General features: G+C 21.5%; 1 protein-coding gene across 3 annotated transcripts in view; it reads left to right on the top strand.

Annotated features, from left to right (window-relative positions):
* LOC117171085 overlaps positions 1-20,956 on the top strand; it is a 277,166-nt gene that overhangs the window by 11,259 nt on the left and 244,951 nt on the right. For all 3 annotated transcript variants that reach the window (XM_033358135.1, XM_033358134.1, XM_033358133.1), the window contains one exon: positions 5,423-5,836. In XM_033358135.1, the coding sequence (XP_033214026.1) occupies positions 5,634-5,836 (203 nt within the window). In that variant the 5' untranslated portion in view covers positions 5,423-5,633. The remainder of the gene's footprint in view (positions 1-5,422; positions 5,837-20,956) is intronic.

Genomic DNA, 20,956 nt, shown 5'->3' with positions numbered 1-20,956 from the left:
ACAGCAGAATTTTCTTTAATTTTAATTAATTAATTTAATTTTTAATTAAACGAAAATCGAAAAAATTGAATTTTCTTTTTATTTCAACAGTTCATTTTTTTTTTAATTTTTAGCTGTTAAAAATGCAACCATTAAAGATGGAAGAAAAACGAAAATTAAAATGTTTAAAATTAGAGAACATTTTAAATTAAATTTTTAACAGTTGAATTTTTATTTTCTATTTTAGCAATTGACAATTCAAGAAAGTTTAACTGCTGAACATTAAAAATTTTAAGTAACATTCAATTTCCTTCCCTGAATTTTTAATAGTAAAATTTTCAATTTTCAACTGTTAAAAAAGGAAAATTACAGAAAATTCAACTGTTCAAAATCTAACAAAATTTAAAATTGCATTTTCAGTAGTTGAATTTTTATTTTCTATTTTAGCTATTGAAAGTTCAAGAAACTTCGACTGCTAAAAATTGAAAATTTAAAAAAAAATTCAATTTTCTTAACTCAAATTTAAAAAGTAGAATTTTCTTTAATTTTAATTAATTAATTTAATTTTTAATTAAACGAAAATCGAAAAAAAATTGAATTTTCTTTTTAGTTCAACAGTTCTTTTTTTTTTTAATTTTTAGCTGTTAAAAATTCAACCGTTGAAGATAAAAGGAAAACGAAAATCCAAGTATTCAAAATTAAAGAAAATTATAAATTAAATTCTCAACAGTTTGAATTTTTATTTATTTTTTTTATTATTCACTGTCGGTATTTCAACAGTAGAAAACTCATGAAATAAAGTGAATCTTATTTGTTTAAATTAGCAGTTCTTGTGGTTAATTCTGATTCAATGTATTCAGATTAAATTACAGTTTTCTTTTTTTTATTATTATTATTTAAGTATCTCTAATGAACCGGAAAAGATGTAGTTTGAGAAACTAATTCTGATTTGTGAATTTTTTTCATGCTCTGATTTCGATGCATAAAACTAAATATAAGAAAGCAGATTTTATATTAATCTTAAATAAGCAAACAGTTTCTTTTACAAAATATTTTTCAAACTTTGAAATTAAAAACAAGCATTTTATTAAAAGTTGGGTTTTTAATCATTGAAAATCGAAGAAAATTCAACTTCTGAAAAATGAAAAAATTGAAGAATGTTTAATCTTCTTTATTCAATCTCCAACAGTTGAATTTTTAAAATTTTAAACAGTTTTTTATGTCTTCTTAAGTTTTAGACTGTTTTAAAATGAAGAAAATTCAACTGCTAAAAATTTAATTTTCGAAAGTTAATTTTTTTCAATTTTTAACTGTGGAAAATTAAATTTCCTCGAATTATCAACAGTTAGATTTATAGTCTGTTTCGGTTTCGAAATTATTTTGAATTTATATGAATTGAAAATTGAAGAAAAAAGCAAGGTTTGTGTTTTTATAGTTTTTTTTTAAAGCTAGTGTTCAAACTAAGAAGTTAAAAAAAGTGTTTAAGATATTGTATTTACATAATTTTACGCTAGAATTTAATAAATAAACTTTTTTATCAACTTTATAATTATTATTTGATAACTGAATGATTTTTTTTAAAAGCCTATTTTTTGGAAAGGGGCCGCTCTGACAAAAAATTTTTTGGAAAATTAATAGTCAACCAATGAACTCTCAGTAAGAATTGGTAGGAAATTTGCGATTAATAAAAAAACAATCTCGACTCTAGAAATCTTCTTGTAAATAAAAGTTAAATGCTGATGAGGTTCTTTTATTTATAATAATAATCTGTCATCCTAATAACATTGAATATTGAATATTAAGTTGAAATTTGTATGGAGAATCTACGGATGGATTTAAAAATTAAATTTTCGAAAATTAAAAAATTTTTGTATGGGCCAAGAAATTATTAATGCATTTTTTTAGGTACAGTTTTTGGTTGAAAATAATAAGAAGAAATTAGAAATTAAAAAACAAAATGTGTGCTCAGTTATAACTTTATTGAAATTTGCATATTCCACTTTTTAATTCAATTAGAAAATGTTTAGATCTTTTTTCATTTTTACAGTTTTTTAAAGGAAGTTCTTACATACATAAACTTTTTAAATAAAAAATTAACAGGATCAAAAAATAACTAAGGATTTTCTTTTTAATTACAAATCATTTGAAATTCCTTGAAACCTTTTAAACTTCTTGAAAATTCTTTGGAATCTTTTAAAATAGCCTCAAACGTTTAAAATCCTTTGAAATTCCATAAAATTATTGAAATATTTTAAAGTTCCTAGAAATTGCGTGAAATTAAAAAAAATAAATAAAATATGCAAAATCCTCTGAAATTTTTTTAAAAATTACTGGAATCTTAAAATTCCTTGAAATTTTTCATTACTCTTCAAAATTTCTTGACATTTTTACAAATACTCTTAAATATTTAAAATCCTCTGAAATTTCTTCAAATTATTGAAATATTTAAAAAAATTGGAATCTTAAAATTTCCGAAAATGTTTAATATCCTCTGAAATTTCTTCAAATTATTGAAATCTTTAAACATAATTCATGGAATTTTAAAATTCTCTAGAAATATATAAAATCCTCTGAAATATCTTCAAAAAATTATTTAAATTTAAAAAAAAAAATATTACAATCTTAAAATCTCCGAAAATATTTAAAATCCTTTGAAATTATATTTAATTATTGAAATATTCAGAAAATTGTTAAAACTCTTTCAAAATTCATTAAACTTTATTAAATACTCTTAAATATTTAAAATCCTCCGAAATTTCTTCAAAATATTGAAATCTTTAAAAAATAGTTATCGGAATTTTAAAATTCTCTACAAATATGTAAAATCCTCTGAAATTTCGTCATCAAATTATTGAAATTTAAAAAAAAAATTACTGGAATCTTAAAATTCCTTCATATATTTAAAATACTTTGAAGTTTCTTTTTAATTAACGAAATCTTTAGAAATTCCTTGAAATTTTTCATAACTCTTGAAAATTTCTTGACATTTTTACAAATACTCTTAAATATTTAAAATCCTCTGAAATTTCTTCAAATTATTGAAAAATTAAAAATCTTAAAATTCCTAAAATATTTAAAATTCTTTGAAATACCATTAAATTATTGAAATCTTTGGAAGTAACTTAATATTTCTTGAAATTTTAAAAAATAATCTGAAATATTAAATATGCTATGAAATTTTTTCAAAAAAATTATTGGAATGTTAAAATTCCTTAAAATATTTCACATCCTTTGAAAATCTATTGAATTATTTAAATCTTTAGAAATTACATTAAATTTTGTAAAACTCTTTAAAAATTCTTGGAGTTGTTTCTTAAATATTTAAAATCCTCTGAAATTTCTTCAAATTATTGAAATCTTTAAAAATAATTCTTGGAATTTTAAAATTCTCTTGAAGTATATAAAAACGTCTGGAATATCTTCAAAAAATTATTGAAATTAAAGAAAAAAATTATGACAATCTTAAAATCCCCGAAAATATTAAAAATCCTTGGAAATTCTATTTAATTATTGAAATATTCAGAAATTTCTTAAAACTCTTTCAAAATTCTTTAAACTTTTTTAAATACTCTTAAATATTTAAAATCCTCCGAAATTTCTTCAAATTATTGAAATCTTTAAAAAATAATTATCGGAATTTTAAAATTCTCTACAAATATGTAAAATCCTCTGATATTTCTTCAACAAATTATTAAAATATGTATAAAAAAATTATTATGAATCTTAAAATCTATAAAAATATTTTAAAATCTTTGTAAATCTATTTCATTATTAAAATCTTTAGAAATTTCTTCAAATTTGTTAAAACTGTTTCAAAATCCTTAGAATTTTTAAAAATACTCTTAAATATTTAAAATCCTCTGAAATTTCTTTTAATTATTGAAAAATTAAAAATCTTAAAATTCCTAAAATATTTAAAATTCTTTGAAATCCCATTAAATTATTGAAAATTTTGGAAGTACCTTAATATTTCTTCAAATTTTAAAAAATAATCTGAATATTATATTAAATATTAAATATGCTATGAAATTTTTTCAAAAAAATTATTGGAATGTTAAAACTCCTTAAGATGTTTTAAATCCTTTGAAAATCTATTGAATTATTGAAATATTTAGAAATTACATGAAATTTTTTAAAATCTTATCTAATTACTGAAATATGTGAAAGTTCCTTAATATTTTTAGTTCTTGAAAGTTTCTTTAAATTTTTTTAAATACTCTAAAACATTTAAAAGCTTTGGAAATTTCTTCAAATTATTGAAATATAAAACAAAAATTGCAATCTTAAGATTCCTAAAATATTAAAAATCCTTTTAAATCCCATTAAATTATTCAAGTCTGTGTAAGTTCCTTGATATTTCTTAGAATTTTAGAAAATAATCTAAAATATGTAAAATCCTCTTAAATTTTGTCAACAAATTATAGAATTTTTAAAAACAATTATTGGAATCTTAAAATTCCCTAAAATGTTTAAAATCCTTTAAAATTCAATTGAATTATTAAAATCTTTAGAAATTACATGATATTTATTAAAACTCTTTAAAAATTCTTGGAGTTGTTAAAAATACTCTCAAATATTTAAAATCCTCTGAAATTACTTTAAATTATTGAACTCTTTACACAATAATTCTTGTAATCCTAAAATTCCCTAACATATTTAAAATCAATTGAAATCTCATTTATTTATTGAAATCTTTGAAAATTCGTTGATATTTTTAGAGTTCTTAAAATTTTCTTTAAATTTTTATAAATACTCTAAAATATTTAAAATCTTCTGAAATTTCTGCAAATTATTGAAATATTTTAAAAAATTGGAATCTTAAGATTCCTAAAATATTTTAAATCATTTGAAATCCCATTTTATCACTGAAATCTTTTCAAGTTCCTTAAAATTTCTTAGAAGTTAAAAAAATAATCTCAAATATGTCAAATATTCTGAAATTTTTAAAACAAATTATTAAATTAAAAAATATATATATTGGACTCTTAAAATGCCCTGAAATGTTAAAAATCTTTTGCAATTCTATTTGATTATTGAAATCTTTAGAAAATGCTTGCAGTTTTTTAAAGCTCTTTAAAAAGTTCTTGGAAGTTTGAAAAATATTCTTAAATATTTAAAATCCTCTTAAATTTCTGCAAATTATTGAAATCTTAAAAAAAAATTGGAATCTTAACATTCCTAAAATATTTAAAATCCTATTAAATCCCATTTAATCATTGAAATCTTTAGAAATTTAAAAAATTATTAATTATTAACGATTAAAAAATCGTGATTTGAGAAAAAAGTGACTAATAAAACTCTTTGGCAGCTACCCAGTAAAAATTTTTTGCTAAATATTTTCGCTTCTGAAAAGAGATCCCAAAATCTGAAAGTTTTCCGTATTATTATTTTTAACTTTCAAAATTTGTTTGAAAAATAATTGAATTTTTTGTTACCGTTTCAGTTTTTTTTTTTCAAAGAAGTATTCAAATATATAAACTGGTCATGACCTCGGGTCCGAGGTCACGTGATAGTGCAACGGTGTAATGTGCAAGAATGCTGTTCACTCACTCACGTGTTTTGCAAGAAACTTGACGATGAGGATGAACCGTTAATTTCAAGTGTATTACATTTGATCTCGTAAATAAAATAAAAAGAGATCAGAGAAAGGTAAAATGGGAAACTCGAGATCGCAGCCTTCAAGGCGGAGCAAATCGCAGTATTTGCTCTACCTTATCAACCGGACTTGGAGTGCAGTGGTGGATGCGAGAACTAAACAAGATCATTTTGCGGATACCGACAGAGATACCGATTTTTCATCGAGGTGCAGTGGTTGCAAAAGATGCACTTATCAGCAGGACAGCCTTACCTTCGACAGGTAAATTAACGACAGTTCTACTTAGCTTCAGTCGGTAAGGCAGGGAATTATCTACCGATTTGGGTTAAAGGATTGGTAATTTATTTGCAGTAGGTAAAAGGTGGAATCAGTATCCGCCTATTACAAAACGTTTCAAATTATTTCTTAACATTTTTAAAAAGACTTTATAAGTTTTTAAAGCCAAACTTTGCCATAATATATGATTTTGGAAAAAATTTAATTAAATTTAACAGATATTTAGAAGTTTTAAAATGATTCAAAAACAATAAAAATTTATAAGATATATTAGAACTTTTGTAAAAATTCAGGATAATGACATAAATTCTTTAGGTTCCCAAAACAATATCATTCGATTTTTTAATTTGAAAAATGAACTTTAAGAGAAAATTGATTAAGATTTCGAGATATTTCAAAATATTTGGTTAAATTTTGAAAAGAGCAAAAGATTCTAAAGCAAAATCTTCCAATTTGAAAGTATTGAAAAATAAAAAAGTTGAACCATTAAATTCCATAAATATTGCAAAGATTTGAAGAGAATAAAGAAGACTTCTAAACTGTAGAAAATTTAAAAAAATTCAGATTTATGGAAAATTCGAAATATTTTAAAGCAAATTTTTACATTTTTAATAATTTTCCAAAATTAACAAAAAAATTCGAGTCAGCTGAAAATATTTTCAAGAATTGAAGAGGCATTCTATAGATTTAAAATATCTGCATAAATTGGAAACATTTCCAAACATTAATAAAATATATTTTAACTCTGTAAAACTTCTAGAAGTTATAAATATATTTTAAAAGGGCTTGAATTTTTCATAATATTTTGTAAAATCCCGTCAAATAATTTTTTTTAAATCTTCTAGATTTTTTGTTGGCAGATCTGAAATATTCGAAAATGTTTTCTAATTTTCTTCAAATTCTTAGGAAATTTTGGAAGATTTTGAGGTAATTTTTGTACATTTTGAACGATTTTTTTTAATTTTAAGAAAATTTCGATTTATTTAAAAATGTTTTCAGGAGTTTTAGAAGCTTTCTATAGATTTAAAATATTTTAAACCTTGGAAGCATTTCCGAAAATTTATCAAATATTTATTATTTCCTCCAAACTTCTTAAAGTCCTGAATATTTTTGAAAAGGCTGGAATTTTCCTGCAGTAAATTTTAAATAAATACAATTCAAAATTAACAATATTTTCAGAATGATGCTGCTATTTTGAGATAAATATTTTCATTCAATTTTCAAAATTATATGTAAATATGTTCTAATTTCGTTTCTTAAATTAATATTAAAAGTCACAAATAAATGAAATTTTTATGAATAAAATTTAAAATTGTTTAAAAAATGTATAGTTTTTTCACATCAATTTACATAAAGATTAAATTTTTTTATTAAGTACATCAATCGAAAATCAACTTCAAGGTTGTGTAATTAAAATTAAAAAATATAAAGAGTAAAAATTATCCGCATATTTTAATTAAAATAATTGCTTAATTTCTTTAATGTTTTTTATGTTATTAACAGATTAATAAATTATTAGCTGATTAATTTTACATTTATATCTATTAATATTAATATTAATTAATAACATATTATACCTGTCAAAATTATATCATTTCTTGAAATGTTGATGATGTTGTGAAATAAGTATCTAAATTTAATCTTTAAAATTATGTATAAATGTGATAAAAATATATATAAAATGGAAATAATTTGTTTGTTTCAAAGAAAGTAATTGTCTGAGGCTTTTTATGTTTTGAAATGTTTAATTCATTATCAGCTGATTAATTTTGTTCACAATAAGAAAGAATATTTATGATTAAATAAAATTTACAAATATAAAAGATGAAAATTAAAAATATATATATCGTTTAGGTAAAGGTTATATATTTGATAGAAGTTAATTAATATTTAAAATAACAAGATTTCAATTAAGTAATTTTACAAATCATTCCAATGTTGTGAAATGAGTATATAAATTTAATTTTTCTAAATATGTTTTAATTTTTTCGCGGACAGATTAATTTATTTCAGTAGATTAATTCTTTTCACAATGTTAAATTACATAAAGACAAAATTTTAATTTTTAATTTTAGGTAAAAAAATTAATTATTTACTTAACGGTCATGTAATTGAATATAGGCTATAAATTGTAAAATAACATTTCATTAATATTCAAAATACATCTTCTTTATTTATGCATCAATTTGATTATTGGACGTTAAATAGGATTTTTAATTTGGATTTTAATCTAACTTAAATTTCTTACATTTTTTATTTTCATTATTTATGTGAATTTTTGTTATGTTGTGAAATGAGTATTAGAATTTTGATTTCGAAATGATCCCAATATATATTTTACTTTTTTCTGGAATATAGTTTAAAAGTTAATCAATAACCCAAATTTTCAGAAAAATACTAAGTGAACATTATTTGGATGATTCAATATGAAAATAATTCTGCAATGCTTTTTATAATTATATAATTATATAAATTAATTTATATTTATAAAGGTTATGAATAAATTAGACGTATAGAAATGCTGTTTCAAAATTTAAAGGAGAATGTAATCTAAACATTATTTTAATATTTTCATGAAAATAATTGTTTCGTGCTTTTTATTTTGTCAACTGTTTAATTAATTATCAAATAAATATTAAAACTTAGTTTCTTAAATTTAAGTAACATAAAATAATTATTTACTCATAGGTTATATAATGGAATATTGAATACAGTTTGCCTATTGAAAGTTAATTTATATTAACAATTATATTATTTCAATTAGATAATTTTTCAAATGATTCGGATGTATAGTGAAATGAGTATTTGCATTCGATTTTTCAAATGTTTTAATTCTTTTTCTGAATCTTGTATCAAAAGTTACCAATAAAACAAGTTTTCAAAAATGAATGTGAAAATTAAAAAAAAAAATTTAGGGTATAAATAATTTCAATTTTTGAACAAAAATGATGGTTTAATACTTTTTATGTTATCAATTATGAACAGATCAATTAATTTTTCGCTGACTAATTTTTTCACAACATTGAAGTACATAAAAATTTAATTTAATTTTTTTTTAAATTAAGGAAATGACTCGATTCTTTGCTTGAAGGTTATAAGTCTTATAATAAAAGCTCATTTATCTTTAACCTATCTCTATTACAATTATATAGTTTTTTAAAGGTTAAATTATTTATATTTTAAATGGTTAAAAAATCCTAAAAATATTTTTAAATCTCATTCGAAAATGTTGAAACATCTGCGTGTTTAAAAATATTTTTTTTTAAATTTTTTTAGTATTTTTAAAATTATTTCATAACATTTAAACATCCTTTAAAATGAATCCAATTTTTTTTTAATTGTTTTTTTAAATTCTGCGAAATTTAACAAATTTCCTTAAAATCTTACACACTTATTTTTGATAATTTTGTAAATCTTTCTAAATCTTTTTGAATGATCATTCAAAATTATCTTTTCAAAAATTTTAAATTTTAAATTTTTTAAATTTAAATTTTTAAATTTTAAATTTTTTGTTTGAATTCTGCCAAAATCTATATTTTGTTTTAAATTAATCCGTGGGCTATTTACACCAAAATTTTATTACTAATAGCTGGATTGCTAAAATTTTTAAAAAGAGTTTAAAAGTTTTTAATGTAAAATTTTGCCATAATATATTATTTTAAAACAAATTAGAGTAAATTTAAGATATATTTAGAAGTTTTGAAACGATTCAAAAACAGTGAAAACTTACAAGATATTTTCGGAATCATGTAAAAATTCGGGAAAATGTAATAAATTCTTGAGGTTCCTGAAATAGTTTCTTTAAATTTTTTAATTTGAAAAATTAACTTTAGGAGAAAATTGAAAAAGATTTTTAAACTTTTCAAATATTTCCTTAAATTTCGAAATTAATAGAAGATTTTAAAGCAAAATGTTCTATTTTGGTAACAGTAAAAAATGAAAAAATAAATTATCAAATTCCATAAATATTGTGAAGACATAAGGAGAATTAGCAAGATTTTTAAACTGTAGAAAATTGAAAAAATAAATCATAAATATATTTAAAAAGGGGTCAAATTTTTCCTAATATTTTGTAAAATCCTGTAAAATATTTTTTTTCTAATCTACATTTTTTGTTGGCACATCTGAAATATTCAAAAATCTTTTCTAATTTTATTCAAATTACTGGGAACTTTTGGAATATTTTGAGGTAATTTTTCAACATTTTTAATAATTTTTCAAATTTCAAGAAAAATTCAATTCAATTAAAAATATTTTCAATGATTTAAGAGGCTTTGCATGGATTAAAAATATTATAAACTTTGGGAGAATTTCCGAAAATGTATCGATTATTCATCATTTCTTTAAAACTTCTAAAAGTCATAAATATCTTTTGAAAATTCGAAAAAAATGCTAATACTTCTTTCCTTATAAGTAATTTTAATATTTGCCTGACTAAAAAAATATTTTAAAAGAATTGTTCCGTTACATCAAAATATTGTTTTATTTATTTCTATACTGCACTTCGTTTAAAAAAAAAAATGTTTCGAGGACGTCTATTAGGCTTTTAAAACTAATAAAAAGTAATGTACAGTAACTATGAGTAGAATGGGGTTATCAGCAGGAAAACCTTACCTTCTACAGGTAAGACATTTTTCCTTAGCTTCAGTCGATAACGCAGAAAATCGTGTACCGGTTAAATAATCTTAAGCGTCTTGAGTTGAGATCAGAGTTGTACTAATTTAAATTTATTGGCAGTCGGTAAAATAGGGAATAAATCAGGATCCGTGTTGATAAAAAAGTTACTCGCTATTCCCCATCGATAAGGAAGCAACTAACTCTACCGGTAGAGTGATCGGTAGAGTAGATCGGTTCGGTAGGTAATTCAGAAAAGAGAGGTTGATGGTACAAGCCAAGATTTTATCTTCGGTACAATGCGATAAGGATACATGCGTGAAAGAGAGCGCAACCTCTGGAGATTTATCGATAGATCGGTGAAGATCAATCGATCGGTTCCGGGTTTGCTTTATATGGACGGAGGCCTTACTTGAATTTAAGACCGGGGAAAATTCTATGATAAAGTGTAACAGATTTCAGATTAGAATTTTATACGAAAATCGAATATATTGGAAGTTTTAATATTTTTATACATTTGGCCTGTTAGTAATAAACAATTCAATGTTTTAATACATTTTACAATATTTTTTTCCCCCTTATAATGAAATTATCCTGATTTTAGATAAGAGGTTTTTCACCAATTATGTAAAGTTAGAGATCCTCTAGGTGAGTTTTCAACCAGAAACAATTTTTTTCAACCAAAAAAGACGATTTTGCAACAAAATACATGAATTTTTAACTAAGAAAGATAAATTTCAATCAAAAATGGAATATCTGTATTTTTATTTATGAAAATTAATTTTCAATTAAAACAAAAATTCACTAAAATGATAAATCTTCAAACAATAGATTAATCTTCTACCAAGAAAGTCGAATTTTCAATTAAAAATAAGGTAAATTTTATATTTTAAACCAAAGGTAAAATAGTTAATTCCTTTCGTAAAAAAATTAATTTTTAACCGATAGTGGCAAATTTTCAACGAAGTAGTTCAATTTTATATTTCAAAATATAAATTAAAAAAAATTTTTAATAAAATTATGAACTTTCTCTACAAAAAAATTAATTTGTAACAAATTAGTTGAACTTATAACCATAAGCTATACTTTTTACCAAAAAAGACAAATCTCTAACAAAATGTCTGAATTTTCAATCAGAAGGATAAATTTTCTACCCAAAAAAAAGCACACACACATTTTTAATGAAAATAATAAATCTTTACCCCAAAAACTGAATTTTTAACCAAATAGTTGAAAAATCGTTTAACGGTAGAAAATTAATCTTCTTGGTTTGAAAAAAAATCGGTTAAAATTCATTGGGTTAAAAAAAATAACAATTTTGTTGAAACGTCGGTTTTCGATCAAACTTGAATTTTCTTATTTAAAATTTAATCTTATTTTTTTAACTTTAATCATAACTATTCAATACATGGGCAAAAATTTATCTTTTCTTTTTGAAAAATCAATTATTTTGTTAAAAAATTTGGTTCATTTTTATTTATTCATTTATTTAGTTAAAAACGTTTAAATATTGCTAAAAAGTAGTTTTCCGGTTGAAAATTCATCTTTTTGTTTCAAAATGCAATTAGTTGGTTAAAAGTTAAAGTTTTTTGTAAAAAATTAGTGTTTTTTTCAATCTTATTTTTTAACTGATAACATAACTATTTAATTTTTGTTGCAAAATTTAAATTTTCTAGTTAAATTTTTTTTTTTATTTTGTAGAAAATTAATATTCTTGGTTACAAATTCATCGATTTGATCGAAGATTTAACTATTTGGTTAATTATTTTTTATTAATTTTTTTAGTAAAAAAATGTTAAATGTTGCTGAAAAATCGTGTTTCGCTATAAAATGAATCTTCTTGGTAAAAAATTTATCGGTTGAATCAAAAATTCAACTATCTCGTTCAAAATTGTTACATTTTTTAAATTTAAAATTCATCATTTTATCGGAAATTTATTTCCTTGGTTAAAAAATTAACACTTTCTTTTAAAATTTGTTTTTAGATAAAAGATAAATCTTCTTATTTAAAATTCATCTTTTTGTTTGAAAATGTAATCATTTGGTTAAAAGTTGAACTCTTTTGTAAAAATTTCGTGTTTTTTCTTTGAATATAATTTTCGAACTGATAACATAACTATTTATTTTTTGTTTAAAAATTTATCTTTTGTAGTTAAAAATTTTTTTTTGTATAGAATTAACCTTCTTGCTTGTGAATTTATTGGTTTCATCGAAGATTGATCTATTTTAAAAATTTTTTTATTAATTTATTTGTTTAAAAATTTTTTAAGTTGCTGAAAAGTCGTTTTTCGGTAGAAAATGAATTTTAAACAGATTTGAAAGTTTTTTTTTCAAATTAAATATAATTAAATTTCTAGCTCCTTTACTTTTAAGAAAAATCTCATGAAACACACTTTCAAGGCAAATATTTTTCTCTTTTATCATATCTATTTTTTTTTTTTAATTTAACTGTCGTCTTTGTTGGTAGCCAATTAATCTTTTGGCTGAAAATTTTCTTCCTTCTGGTTGAAAAATTAATTTTTAAATTTATAATTTAAATAATGTTTTTCTGGTTGACAATTTATTGTTTTTATTTGACAATTTTTGCATTTTGTAAAAATTCTTATTTTTTGGTAAAAGATTGTCTTCTCGGTTGAATTCATATTTTATTTTAATTGAACTTTTAGATAACAAATTAATATTTCAGTTGAAAATTAATTTTTGTTATTGAAAATGGTTTGGTTACACATATCAAACTTGTATTAAAATTTTTTTTTATAAATTTTATAACTGAAATTTTATCTATTTAATTTTTGGTAAATTTGTGTGTTTCCTAGTTTCTTGGTAGAAAATTAAGATTCTTGCATGAAAGTTCATCTTTTTCATTAAAAATGTATTTCCTTCTCGATTGTATATTTATATTTGGTTAAAAATTTGATCTTTTTTATTAAAATTTAATTTCTTTAACTGAAAATTCATCTGTTCCATTTTTTAAATTTGAAATGTAACTATTACATTTTTGGTGAAAATTTTATGTATTTAGTGGAAAATTCTATTTTTTTGGTATTAATTTGAACTATTTTATTAAAAAATCGTTATTTGTTTATGAAAATTTATTTTCTTACTCTTAAGTTAACTGTACAATTTTTGGTGAAAATTTGTCTTTCTTAGTTAAAAATTTATGTATTTTATTGAAATTTCGTTTTTTGGTGGAAAATTGAGATTCTTGCTTCAAAATTCACTTTTTCGAAAACTTAATTATATTGCTAAAAATTTAACCAGTTCGTTAAACATTCATATACTTTGCTTAAAAAATCATCTTATTTGTTAAAAATTAATCTTTCTGATGTAAAATTCATCTTCTTTGATTGAAAATTGGACTGTTCGGGTGAAAAATTGAATCATTTGTTTGGAAATTCGATTTTTTAGCTTAAAAATTATTTTTTTACTTGAAAATTTAACTATTCTATTTATTACTGTAAATTAAACTATTTTGTTAAAAATTCCTTTTTTGGCTAGAATTGCATAATTTTAATCGAAAATTCACATGTTTAGTTGAAAACTCAACTATTTGGTTAAAAAATTAATCTATTTCGTTGAAATTTTTACTATTTTCTTAAAAATTAACCTATTTTGTAAAAACTTCAACAATTTCTTAAAGAGACATTTTTTTCTTTCAAGATTTTTCATTTCAGTTGACAATTTATCTCTTTGGCTGAAAATTTAACTATTTTTGTTGAGAAATCGTTGATTTCTTGTTATATTTTTTTAAACTGTAAATGTAAATATTTATCTTATAGACTAATTATTTTAATTGAAAATTCATCTCATTTTTTAATACTAATTTATCTATTCCATGTTTGATGAAAATATGATTTTTGTAATTGAAAATTCAAAAAATTGGTTGAAAATGTTTCTTTTAGTTGAAAATTCATTTATTTTGTTAAGAAATTCTTATTTTATAAAAATTTGATTTTTTTTGTTGATAATTAATATTTGAAACAAAAAATTAAACTGTTAAATTTTTTATTGTGAATAGAACTAAATTGATAAAAATGATTTTTTTATTTAAATAAGATTTTTTATTGACAATTTAACTGTTCGATTTATTGGTTAAAAATTTGTCTTCTTGGTTGACTTCAACTTTTTGTGAACAAATTGAAAATATATTTGCATTTAAATATGAAAATTAAATATTTCGTTAACAACTCATCTCTTTTGGTTAAAAATTCCTCTCTTTTGTTGTAATTTTTTTAGCCAAAAATTAATTTTTTAAATTAAAAAACTGTTCCAGTTTTAGTAAAAAAATTTTTTTTTTTAAATTCAATTGTTTAGTTGAAAAAGTAACTGTTTTTTTTTAATTCTTATTATTTTTGAGGATTAAACTATTTTATTGAAAATTCGTGTATTTGATTGACTTCAACTATTTTTTTTTTAATGAAAATATAATTGAAGCTAAATATCGTCTATTACATTTTTCGTTAGAAATTTATCTCTTTCAGTAAAAAATTAACCTAGTTTGTAGAAAATAAACAATTTCTTCAAAAGAAATTTTTTTGGTTGAAGATTCTTCATTTTAGTTGAAAATTGGTCCTTTTGGTCGAAAATTTAACTATTTTTTTTAAATCCTTACTTTTTGGCTTAATTTGTTTGTAATCTTGATATTTAGCTATTTCAGTTTTTGTAGATATTTTTTTTATTTGAAAATTTGTTTTGTTGGAAATTTAGGTTTTTGGTCAATTTCAACTGCTTTTATTTAAAATGAAAATTTATTTATATTAAAATGTGAACTTTTACATTTTTATTTTAGAATTTATTTTTTGTTCCTAAAAATTACTCTATTTTGCAGAAAAGTTAACAATTTTTCAAAATGTTATTTTTTGGTTAAAGAATCTTCATTATACTTAAAAATTCATCTGTTTGGTCGGAAATTGAACTCTTTTTTTGATATCAATACTTTTTGGTTTAATTTGTTTTAATCCATAAATTTATGTATTTCGGTTTTAGTGTACTTTTTTGTTACTCATCAATTCAACTGTTTTGTTAAAAATCTGTTCTTTCAGTTCACTTCAAATGTTTTTATTTAAAATAAAAATCTGTTTAGATTAAAATATGAACTATTGCATTTTTCTTTCAGAATTAATTTTTTTGATAAAAGTTATTCTACTTTGTAGAAAATCGAACAATTTTCAAAAAATTCATTTTTTGGTTTAAATATTCTTCATTTTAGTTGAAAATTTATCGGTTTGGTCGAAAATTTGACTTTTTTTTTAAATCGTTACTTTTTGGCTTAATTTTTATTAATCCTAAAATTTAAGTAATTCAGTTTTGGTCGACATTTTTTCTATTTGAAAATTCAACTGTTTTGTTGAAAATTTGTTTAAAATGAAAATCTACTTAAATTAAAGTATCAACTATTACATTTTCTTTCAGAATGTATTAATTTTTTTGTTAAATATTAATCTTCTTTGTAGAAAATTCAGCAAGTTTAAAAAAAATGTTCTTGAAAATTCTTCATTTTAGTTGAAAATACATCTTTTCGGTGGAAAATTTACATTTTTTTAAATCGTTACTTTTTGGCTTAATTTTTATTAATCCTGAAATTTAAATATTTCAGTTTTGGTGGACATTTCTTTTTAGTTGTTAAATATTAATATACTTTGTAGAAAATTCAGCAAAAAAAAAATTCTCGTTTGAAAATTCTTCATTTTATTTAAATATTCAATTGACAATTTAACTTTTTTTACTATCATTCTTAAACTTTTTGGCTTCATTTTTATGAATACTGAAATTTAACCATTTCAGTTGTGGTGAACATTTTTTAAGGTTAAAAATTCAACTGGTTTGCTGAAAATTGTTTCTTTTGATTCACACTAATTTGTTGAAAATTCATCTCTTCGGTGGAAAATTTAATTCTTTTTTTTAAATCGTCACTTTTTGGCTTAAATTTAATTAATGCTGAAATTTAAGTATTTCAATTTCGGTGAACATTTTTTTATTTGCAAGTTCAGCTATTATGTTAAAAAAAATTTTTTTTATTCACTTTAATTGTTTTTATTTAAAATCAAAATCTATTCAAATTAAAATAACAGCTATTAATTTGAAAATTCTTTATTTTAGTTAAAAATTCATCTCTTCGGTTGAAAATTTACCTTTTTTTAAATTATTCTTACACATTTTGGCTTAATTTTTATTAATCCTGAAATTTAACTATTTCAGATTTGGTAGACATTTTTTTAGTTCAAAATTCAACTTTTTTGTCAAAAAATTATTTTTTCATAGTTCACTTCAATTGTTTTTATTTAAAATCAAAATTTTTTAGATTAAAACATCAACTATTACATTTTCCTTTTAGAATTATTTTTTGTTTGTTAAATATTTATCTTCTTTGTAGAAAATTCCCCAATTTCCAAGAATTCATTTTTTTGGTTGAAGATTCTTGATTTTAGTTTAAAATTCATCACTTCGTTGGGAAATTTAATTCTTTTTTTTAAATCGTTACTTTTTGGCTTAAATTCAATTAATTCTGAAATTTAAGTATTTCAATTTTGGTGAACATTATTTTATTTGAAAGTTCAGCTGTTATGCTAAAAATTTGTTTTTTTGATTCACTTTAATTGTTTTTATTTAAAATGAAAATCTATTCAAATTAACATAACAGTTATTAATTTTGTTTAAAATTCATCTTGTTGTCTTTAAATATTAATCTACTTTGTAGAAAATGTAGCAATTTGAAAAAAATTAATTTTCTCGTTTGAAAATTCTTCATTTTAGTTAAAAATTCATCTCTTCGGTTGAAAATTTATCTTTTCTTAAATTATTCTTACACTTTTTGGCCTAATTTTTATTAATCCTGAAATTAAACTACAGTGAAACTTTTCTATAGCTCCGATTTCGGGGCTGACCTTGGATGGCAACGAACTCATTAGAGCCTGCTCCAGTTTTGTTTGTTCACGCCTGACTGCCCGTCTGAGTGACAGCCGCAGGTCCCGCGCACCCCGCACAGCACCTGTTACACCTACATGCGGCGCGACGTCAATTCTCGGAAAGGCTAAAGAAGGGAGGGCTATTGAAGAATTTTACTGCATTTCAGTTTTGGTAGACACTTTTTTTAGTTGAAAATTTAACTGTTTTGTCAAAAAGTTATTTTTTAATGGTTCACTTCAATTGTTTTTATTTAAAATACAAATTTATTTAGATTAAAACATCAACTATTACATTTTTCTTTTCGAATTAATTTTGTTGTTGTTAAATATTTAACTTCTTTGTAGAAAATTCCCCAATTTCCAAGAATTCATTTTTTTGGTTGAAGATTCTTCATTTTAGTTAAAAATTCATCTCTTCAGTTGAAAATTTTTTTTCAGCTGGTAATTCAACTATATTAGTTTGAGTTTAATTATTTTAGTTGTAAATTTATCTATTTTATTGACAAATTTTTCTTCAGTTGAGAATTAATTTTTAAACTGAAAATTCAACTATTCTAGTTATGGTAAATTTTTTTTAGTTCAAAATTGAACAGTTTGGTTGAAAGTGTACTATTCGTTAAAAATTTACGTATATTGTAGAAAATTCGTTTTTTTTCGGTACCTGTAACTGTAAAAATTGTTTAAATAATTTTTTTTTCTTATTTTGACACAAGATTTTCTTTAATTTTGTATAGCATAATTAGCTGTAATTAATACATTGAAAGAAAGCGATTAGATCTCAATGTTACGTAGTCAGTCATCCACTGGCTAGAAGAATAGCCTTGTAATTAATTTACTCCTACGTGAGTATAGTATCGAGGATGATGGAATGGTAATCTTAATTTAATTTAAAAATTTTTTTATTACAATTTTTATATTGCGTCTGAAAAAGCTGCTCATTTTTTGATTAATGATGGAAAGCTGGATCCACACCGCGAAGATTAATGAAGACAAGTTTTTTTATTTAAAAACTATTTTCTAACCCAATAATATTTTTTTTGTCAACATTATTTATTAAATTTAATTATTTTTTGCGGAGTAGAGAAATAGTCTCATAATTTTGATATTGATTTATGGGGTTTTGGTTTATAAACTAATGATCCTCTCTTTAGAAAAAAATCGGTTTATATAACTATTCCATTTTTTGTCAAATTTTTTTTCATAATAGTTTAATCTGTTTGATTTAAAATTCATCGGTTTGGGTCATAATTTCACTTTTTCGTTGAGAATTTATTTCATTTAGATAAAAACTTTTTTTTTAGTTAAATAAAAAACTATTCTATTTTTCGTTGAAAATGTAATTTTTTTAGTTTAAAATTCTTCTACTATGTTTAAAATTGATGTTTTTTTGTAGGAAATTAAACTTTTTAGTTGAGCATTCACTTATTGGGTTCATAATTGCATTAGAAATTAATATATTTGTTTAAAAATTCTTGTATTTTGTTAAAAATGATTCTTTTCGGTCGAAAATGAATCTTTTCTGTTAAAAATTTATTTTATTTGGTCAAAAACTGATTAACTAATTAAAAATTAACCTATTTAATTTTATGTTAAAATTTGACCTTTTTTAGTCAAAAATTCACCTACTTAATTGAAAATTTGTCTTTTTTGGTAGCAAATTCACCCGTTTGATGGAAAATTCAACTAGTTAGGTCATTTATTTTCTTTTATTAAAAGAAATCATTTTAGTTAAAATTTCATAAAAAATTTAATTTAACTTTGCTAAAAAATTCTTTTAATTGAAAACTGAATTATTTGATTAAAAAGTCCTTTTTATTGTAGAAAATTATGTTTTGTAATTAAAAATGAAAGTTTTTTCATTCGATCGGCTGATGATTAAAATTTTTTGAAAAAAATAAATATCAATTTTTTCATCTGAATATCCATCTATTCCATTTTCGGTAGAAAATTGATCTTTTTTGGTGGAGGATTCAATTTTTTTCGAAAAGTTTTTTTTTGGGTTGAAAATTGAAATTCTTTGTTAAAAATTTACATAAAAAATTTAAACTGTCTTTTTTGCTTGAAGGTTACTTTTTCAGATAAAAATTAAGCTATTCCTTTTTTGGTTTCTATTAGAAATTAATCTTTTTTGCTCTAGATTATAAAATTTCATTTTTGGTCTAAAATTCAATTTTCAATTTTCAATTTTCTTTTTTGTTGAAAATACTTATTAATCACTTCAAAATTCATCTTCTTGGATGAAAATTAATCTCTTCTGGCAGAAACAGAATTAATTTTAGTTACTTTTTTTAATTGAAAATTTAGACATTTCATTTTATTTCTCAAATGTAACCTTTTAGTTGAAACTTTAAACCTTTTTCTTGACAAAAAAAACTTTCAAATTTAAAATGCATCTTTTTTGGCATAAAATTAATATTTTTGGACGAAAATTTTCGGTAGAAAATCCCTCTTTTTTTCTTTTCTGGTTTTAAATTATTTCTTTGATCTGCATACTGACTTGTTTTATTTTTTCAAACATTTATACTTTATATTTAAAAATCCAACTGTTATGGTTGAAAATTCATCTTTTTTTTTGTAGAAAATTCAAATATTTAGTTAAAGATTTTTTTTGCAGAAAATTAATGTTTGTCCTTGAAAATTTGTTTTCTCCTTTGGTAGAAAATTAATCTGCTTGGATGAAAATTCATCTCTATGATAGAAATACTCAAAATTCCAGATTTTTTCATTAAAAAAGTAACTATTCCATTTTTTGTTGAAAATTTATGTACTATACTTTAGTTGAAAATTATTCTTCTTGGATGAAAATTCATTTCTCCTGGTATAAATTTCCTGGTCTTTTTATTTTTTGGTTAGAAATTGGTTCTTTCATTTGAATATTGACATATTTTATTTTTGTTTGAAAATTTATATTTTTTAGTTAAAAAGCCAACTTTTGAAAATACAGTTTGAAGTTTTGTGGTCGAATTTTTTTTTAAATTTATTCTTTGATCTGAATATTAAACTGTTTCATTTTTAGTTCAAAACTTTCTTTTTTAGTTAAAAATTGAAATATCTTGTTGAAAATTAATCTTTCTTGTAGAAGTATTAAAAATTGAATCTTTTTTTGGGTGAAAATGCAACTTTAACATTTTTGGCCGAAGAATTATATTTCTTAGATGAAAATTCACGTATTTTCTGAAAAATTTATCTTTTTTGGTATAAAATTACTCTCCAGAAATGAAAATTAATCTCTCCCGGTTGAAATTTCCTTTACTTTTTCTTTTTTAGTCTAAAATTGATTCTTTAAACTAAATATTAACCTATTTTTTTATGAATTTATATTTTTAGTTTAATAATTTATATTTTTTAGTTCAAAATCTGAATATTAACCTATTCCAATTTTTTTTAAATTTATCTTTCTGAGTTTCTGGTTCAAAATTTATCTTTTTAAATTGAAAATTCGTGTATCTTTTTGAAAATGTGTCTTTTTTGTTAAAAAATTAATCTTGTTGGTTGTAAATTCATCTCTTCTTGTAGAAATTTCCTTTCTTTTTTCTTTTGTAATTTAAAACTGACTCTTCGGCATAAATATTGAACTATTTAATTT

This window comes from Belonocnema kinseyi, chromosome 4 (genome assembly GCF_010883055.1).
Source record: "Belonocnema kinseyi isolate 2016_QV_RU_SX_M_011 chromosome 4, B_treatae_v1, whole genome shotgun sequence".
Taxonomy (NCBI): Eukaryota; Metazoa; Arthropoda; class Insecta; order Hymenoptera; family Cynipidae; genus Belonocnema; species Belonocnema kinseyi.
This window is presented reverse-complemented; position numbering and strand designations above follow the sequence as displayed.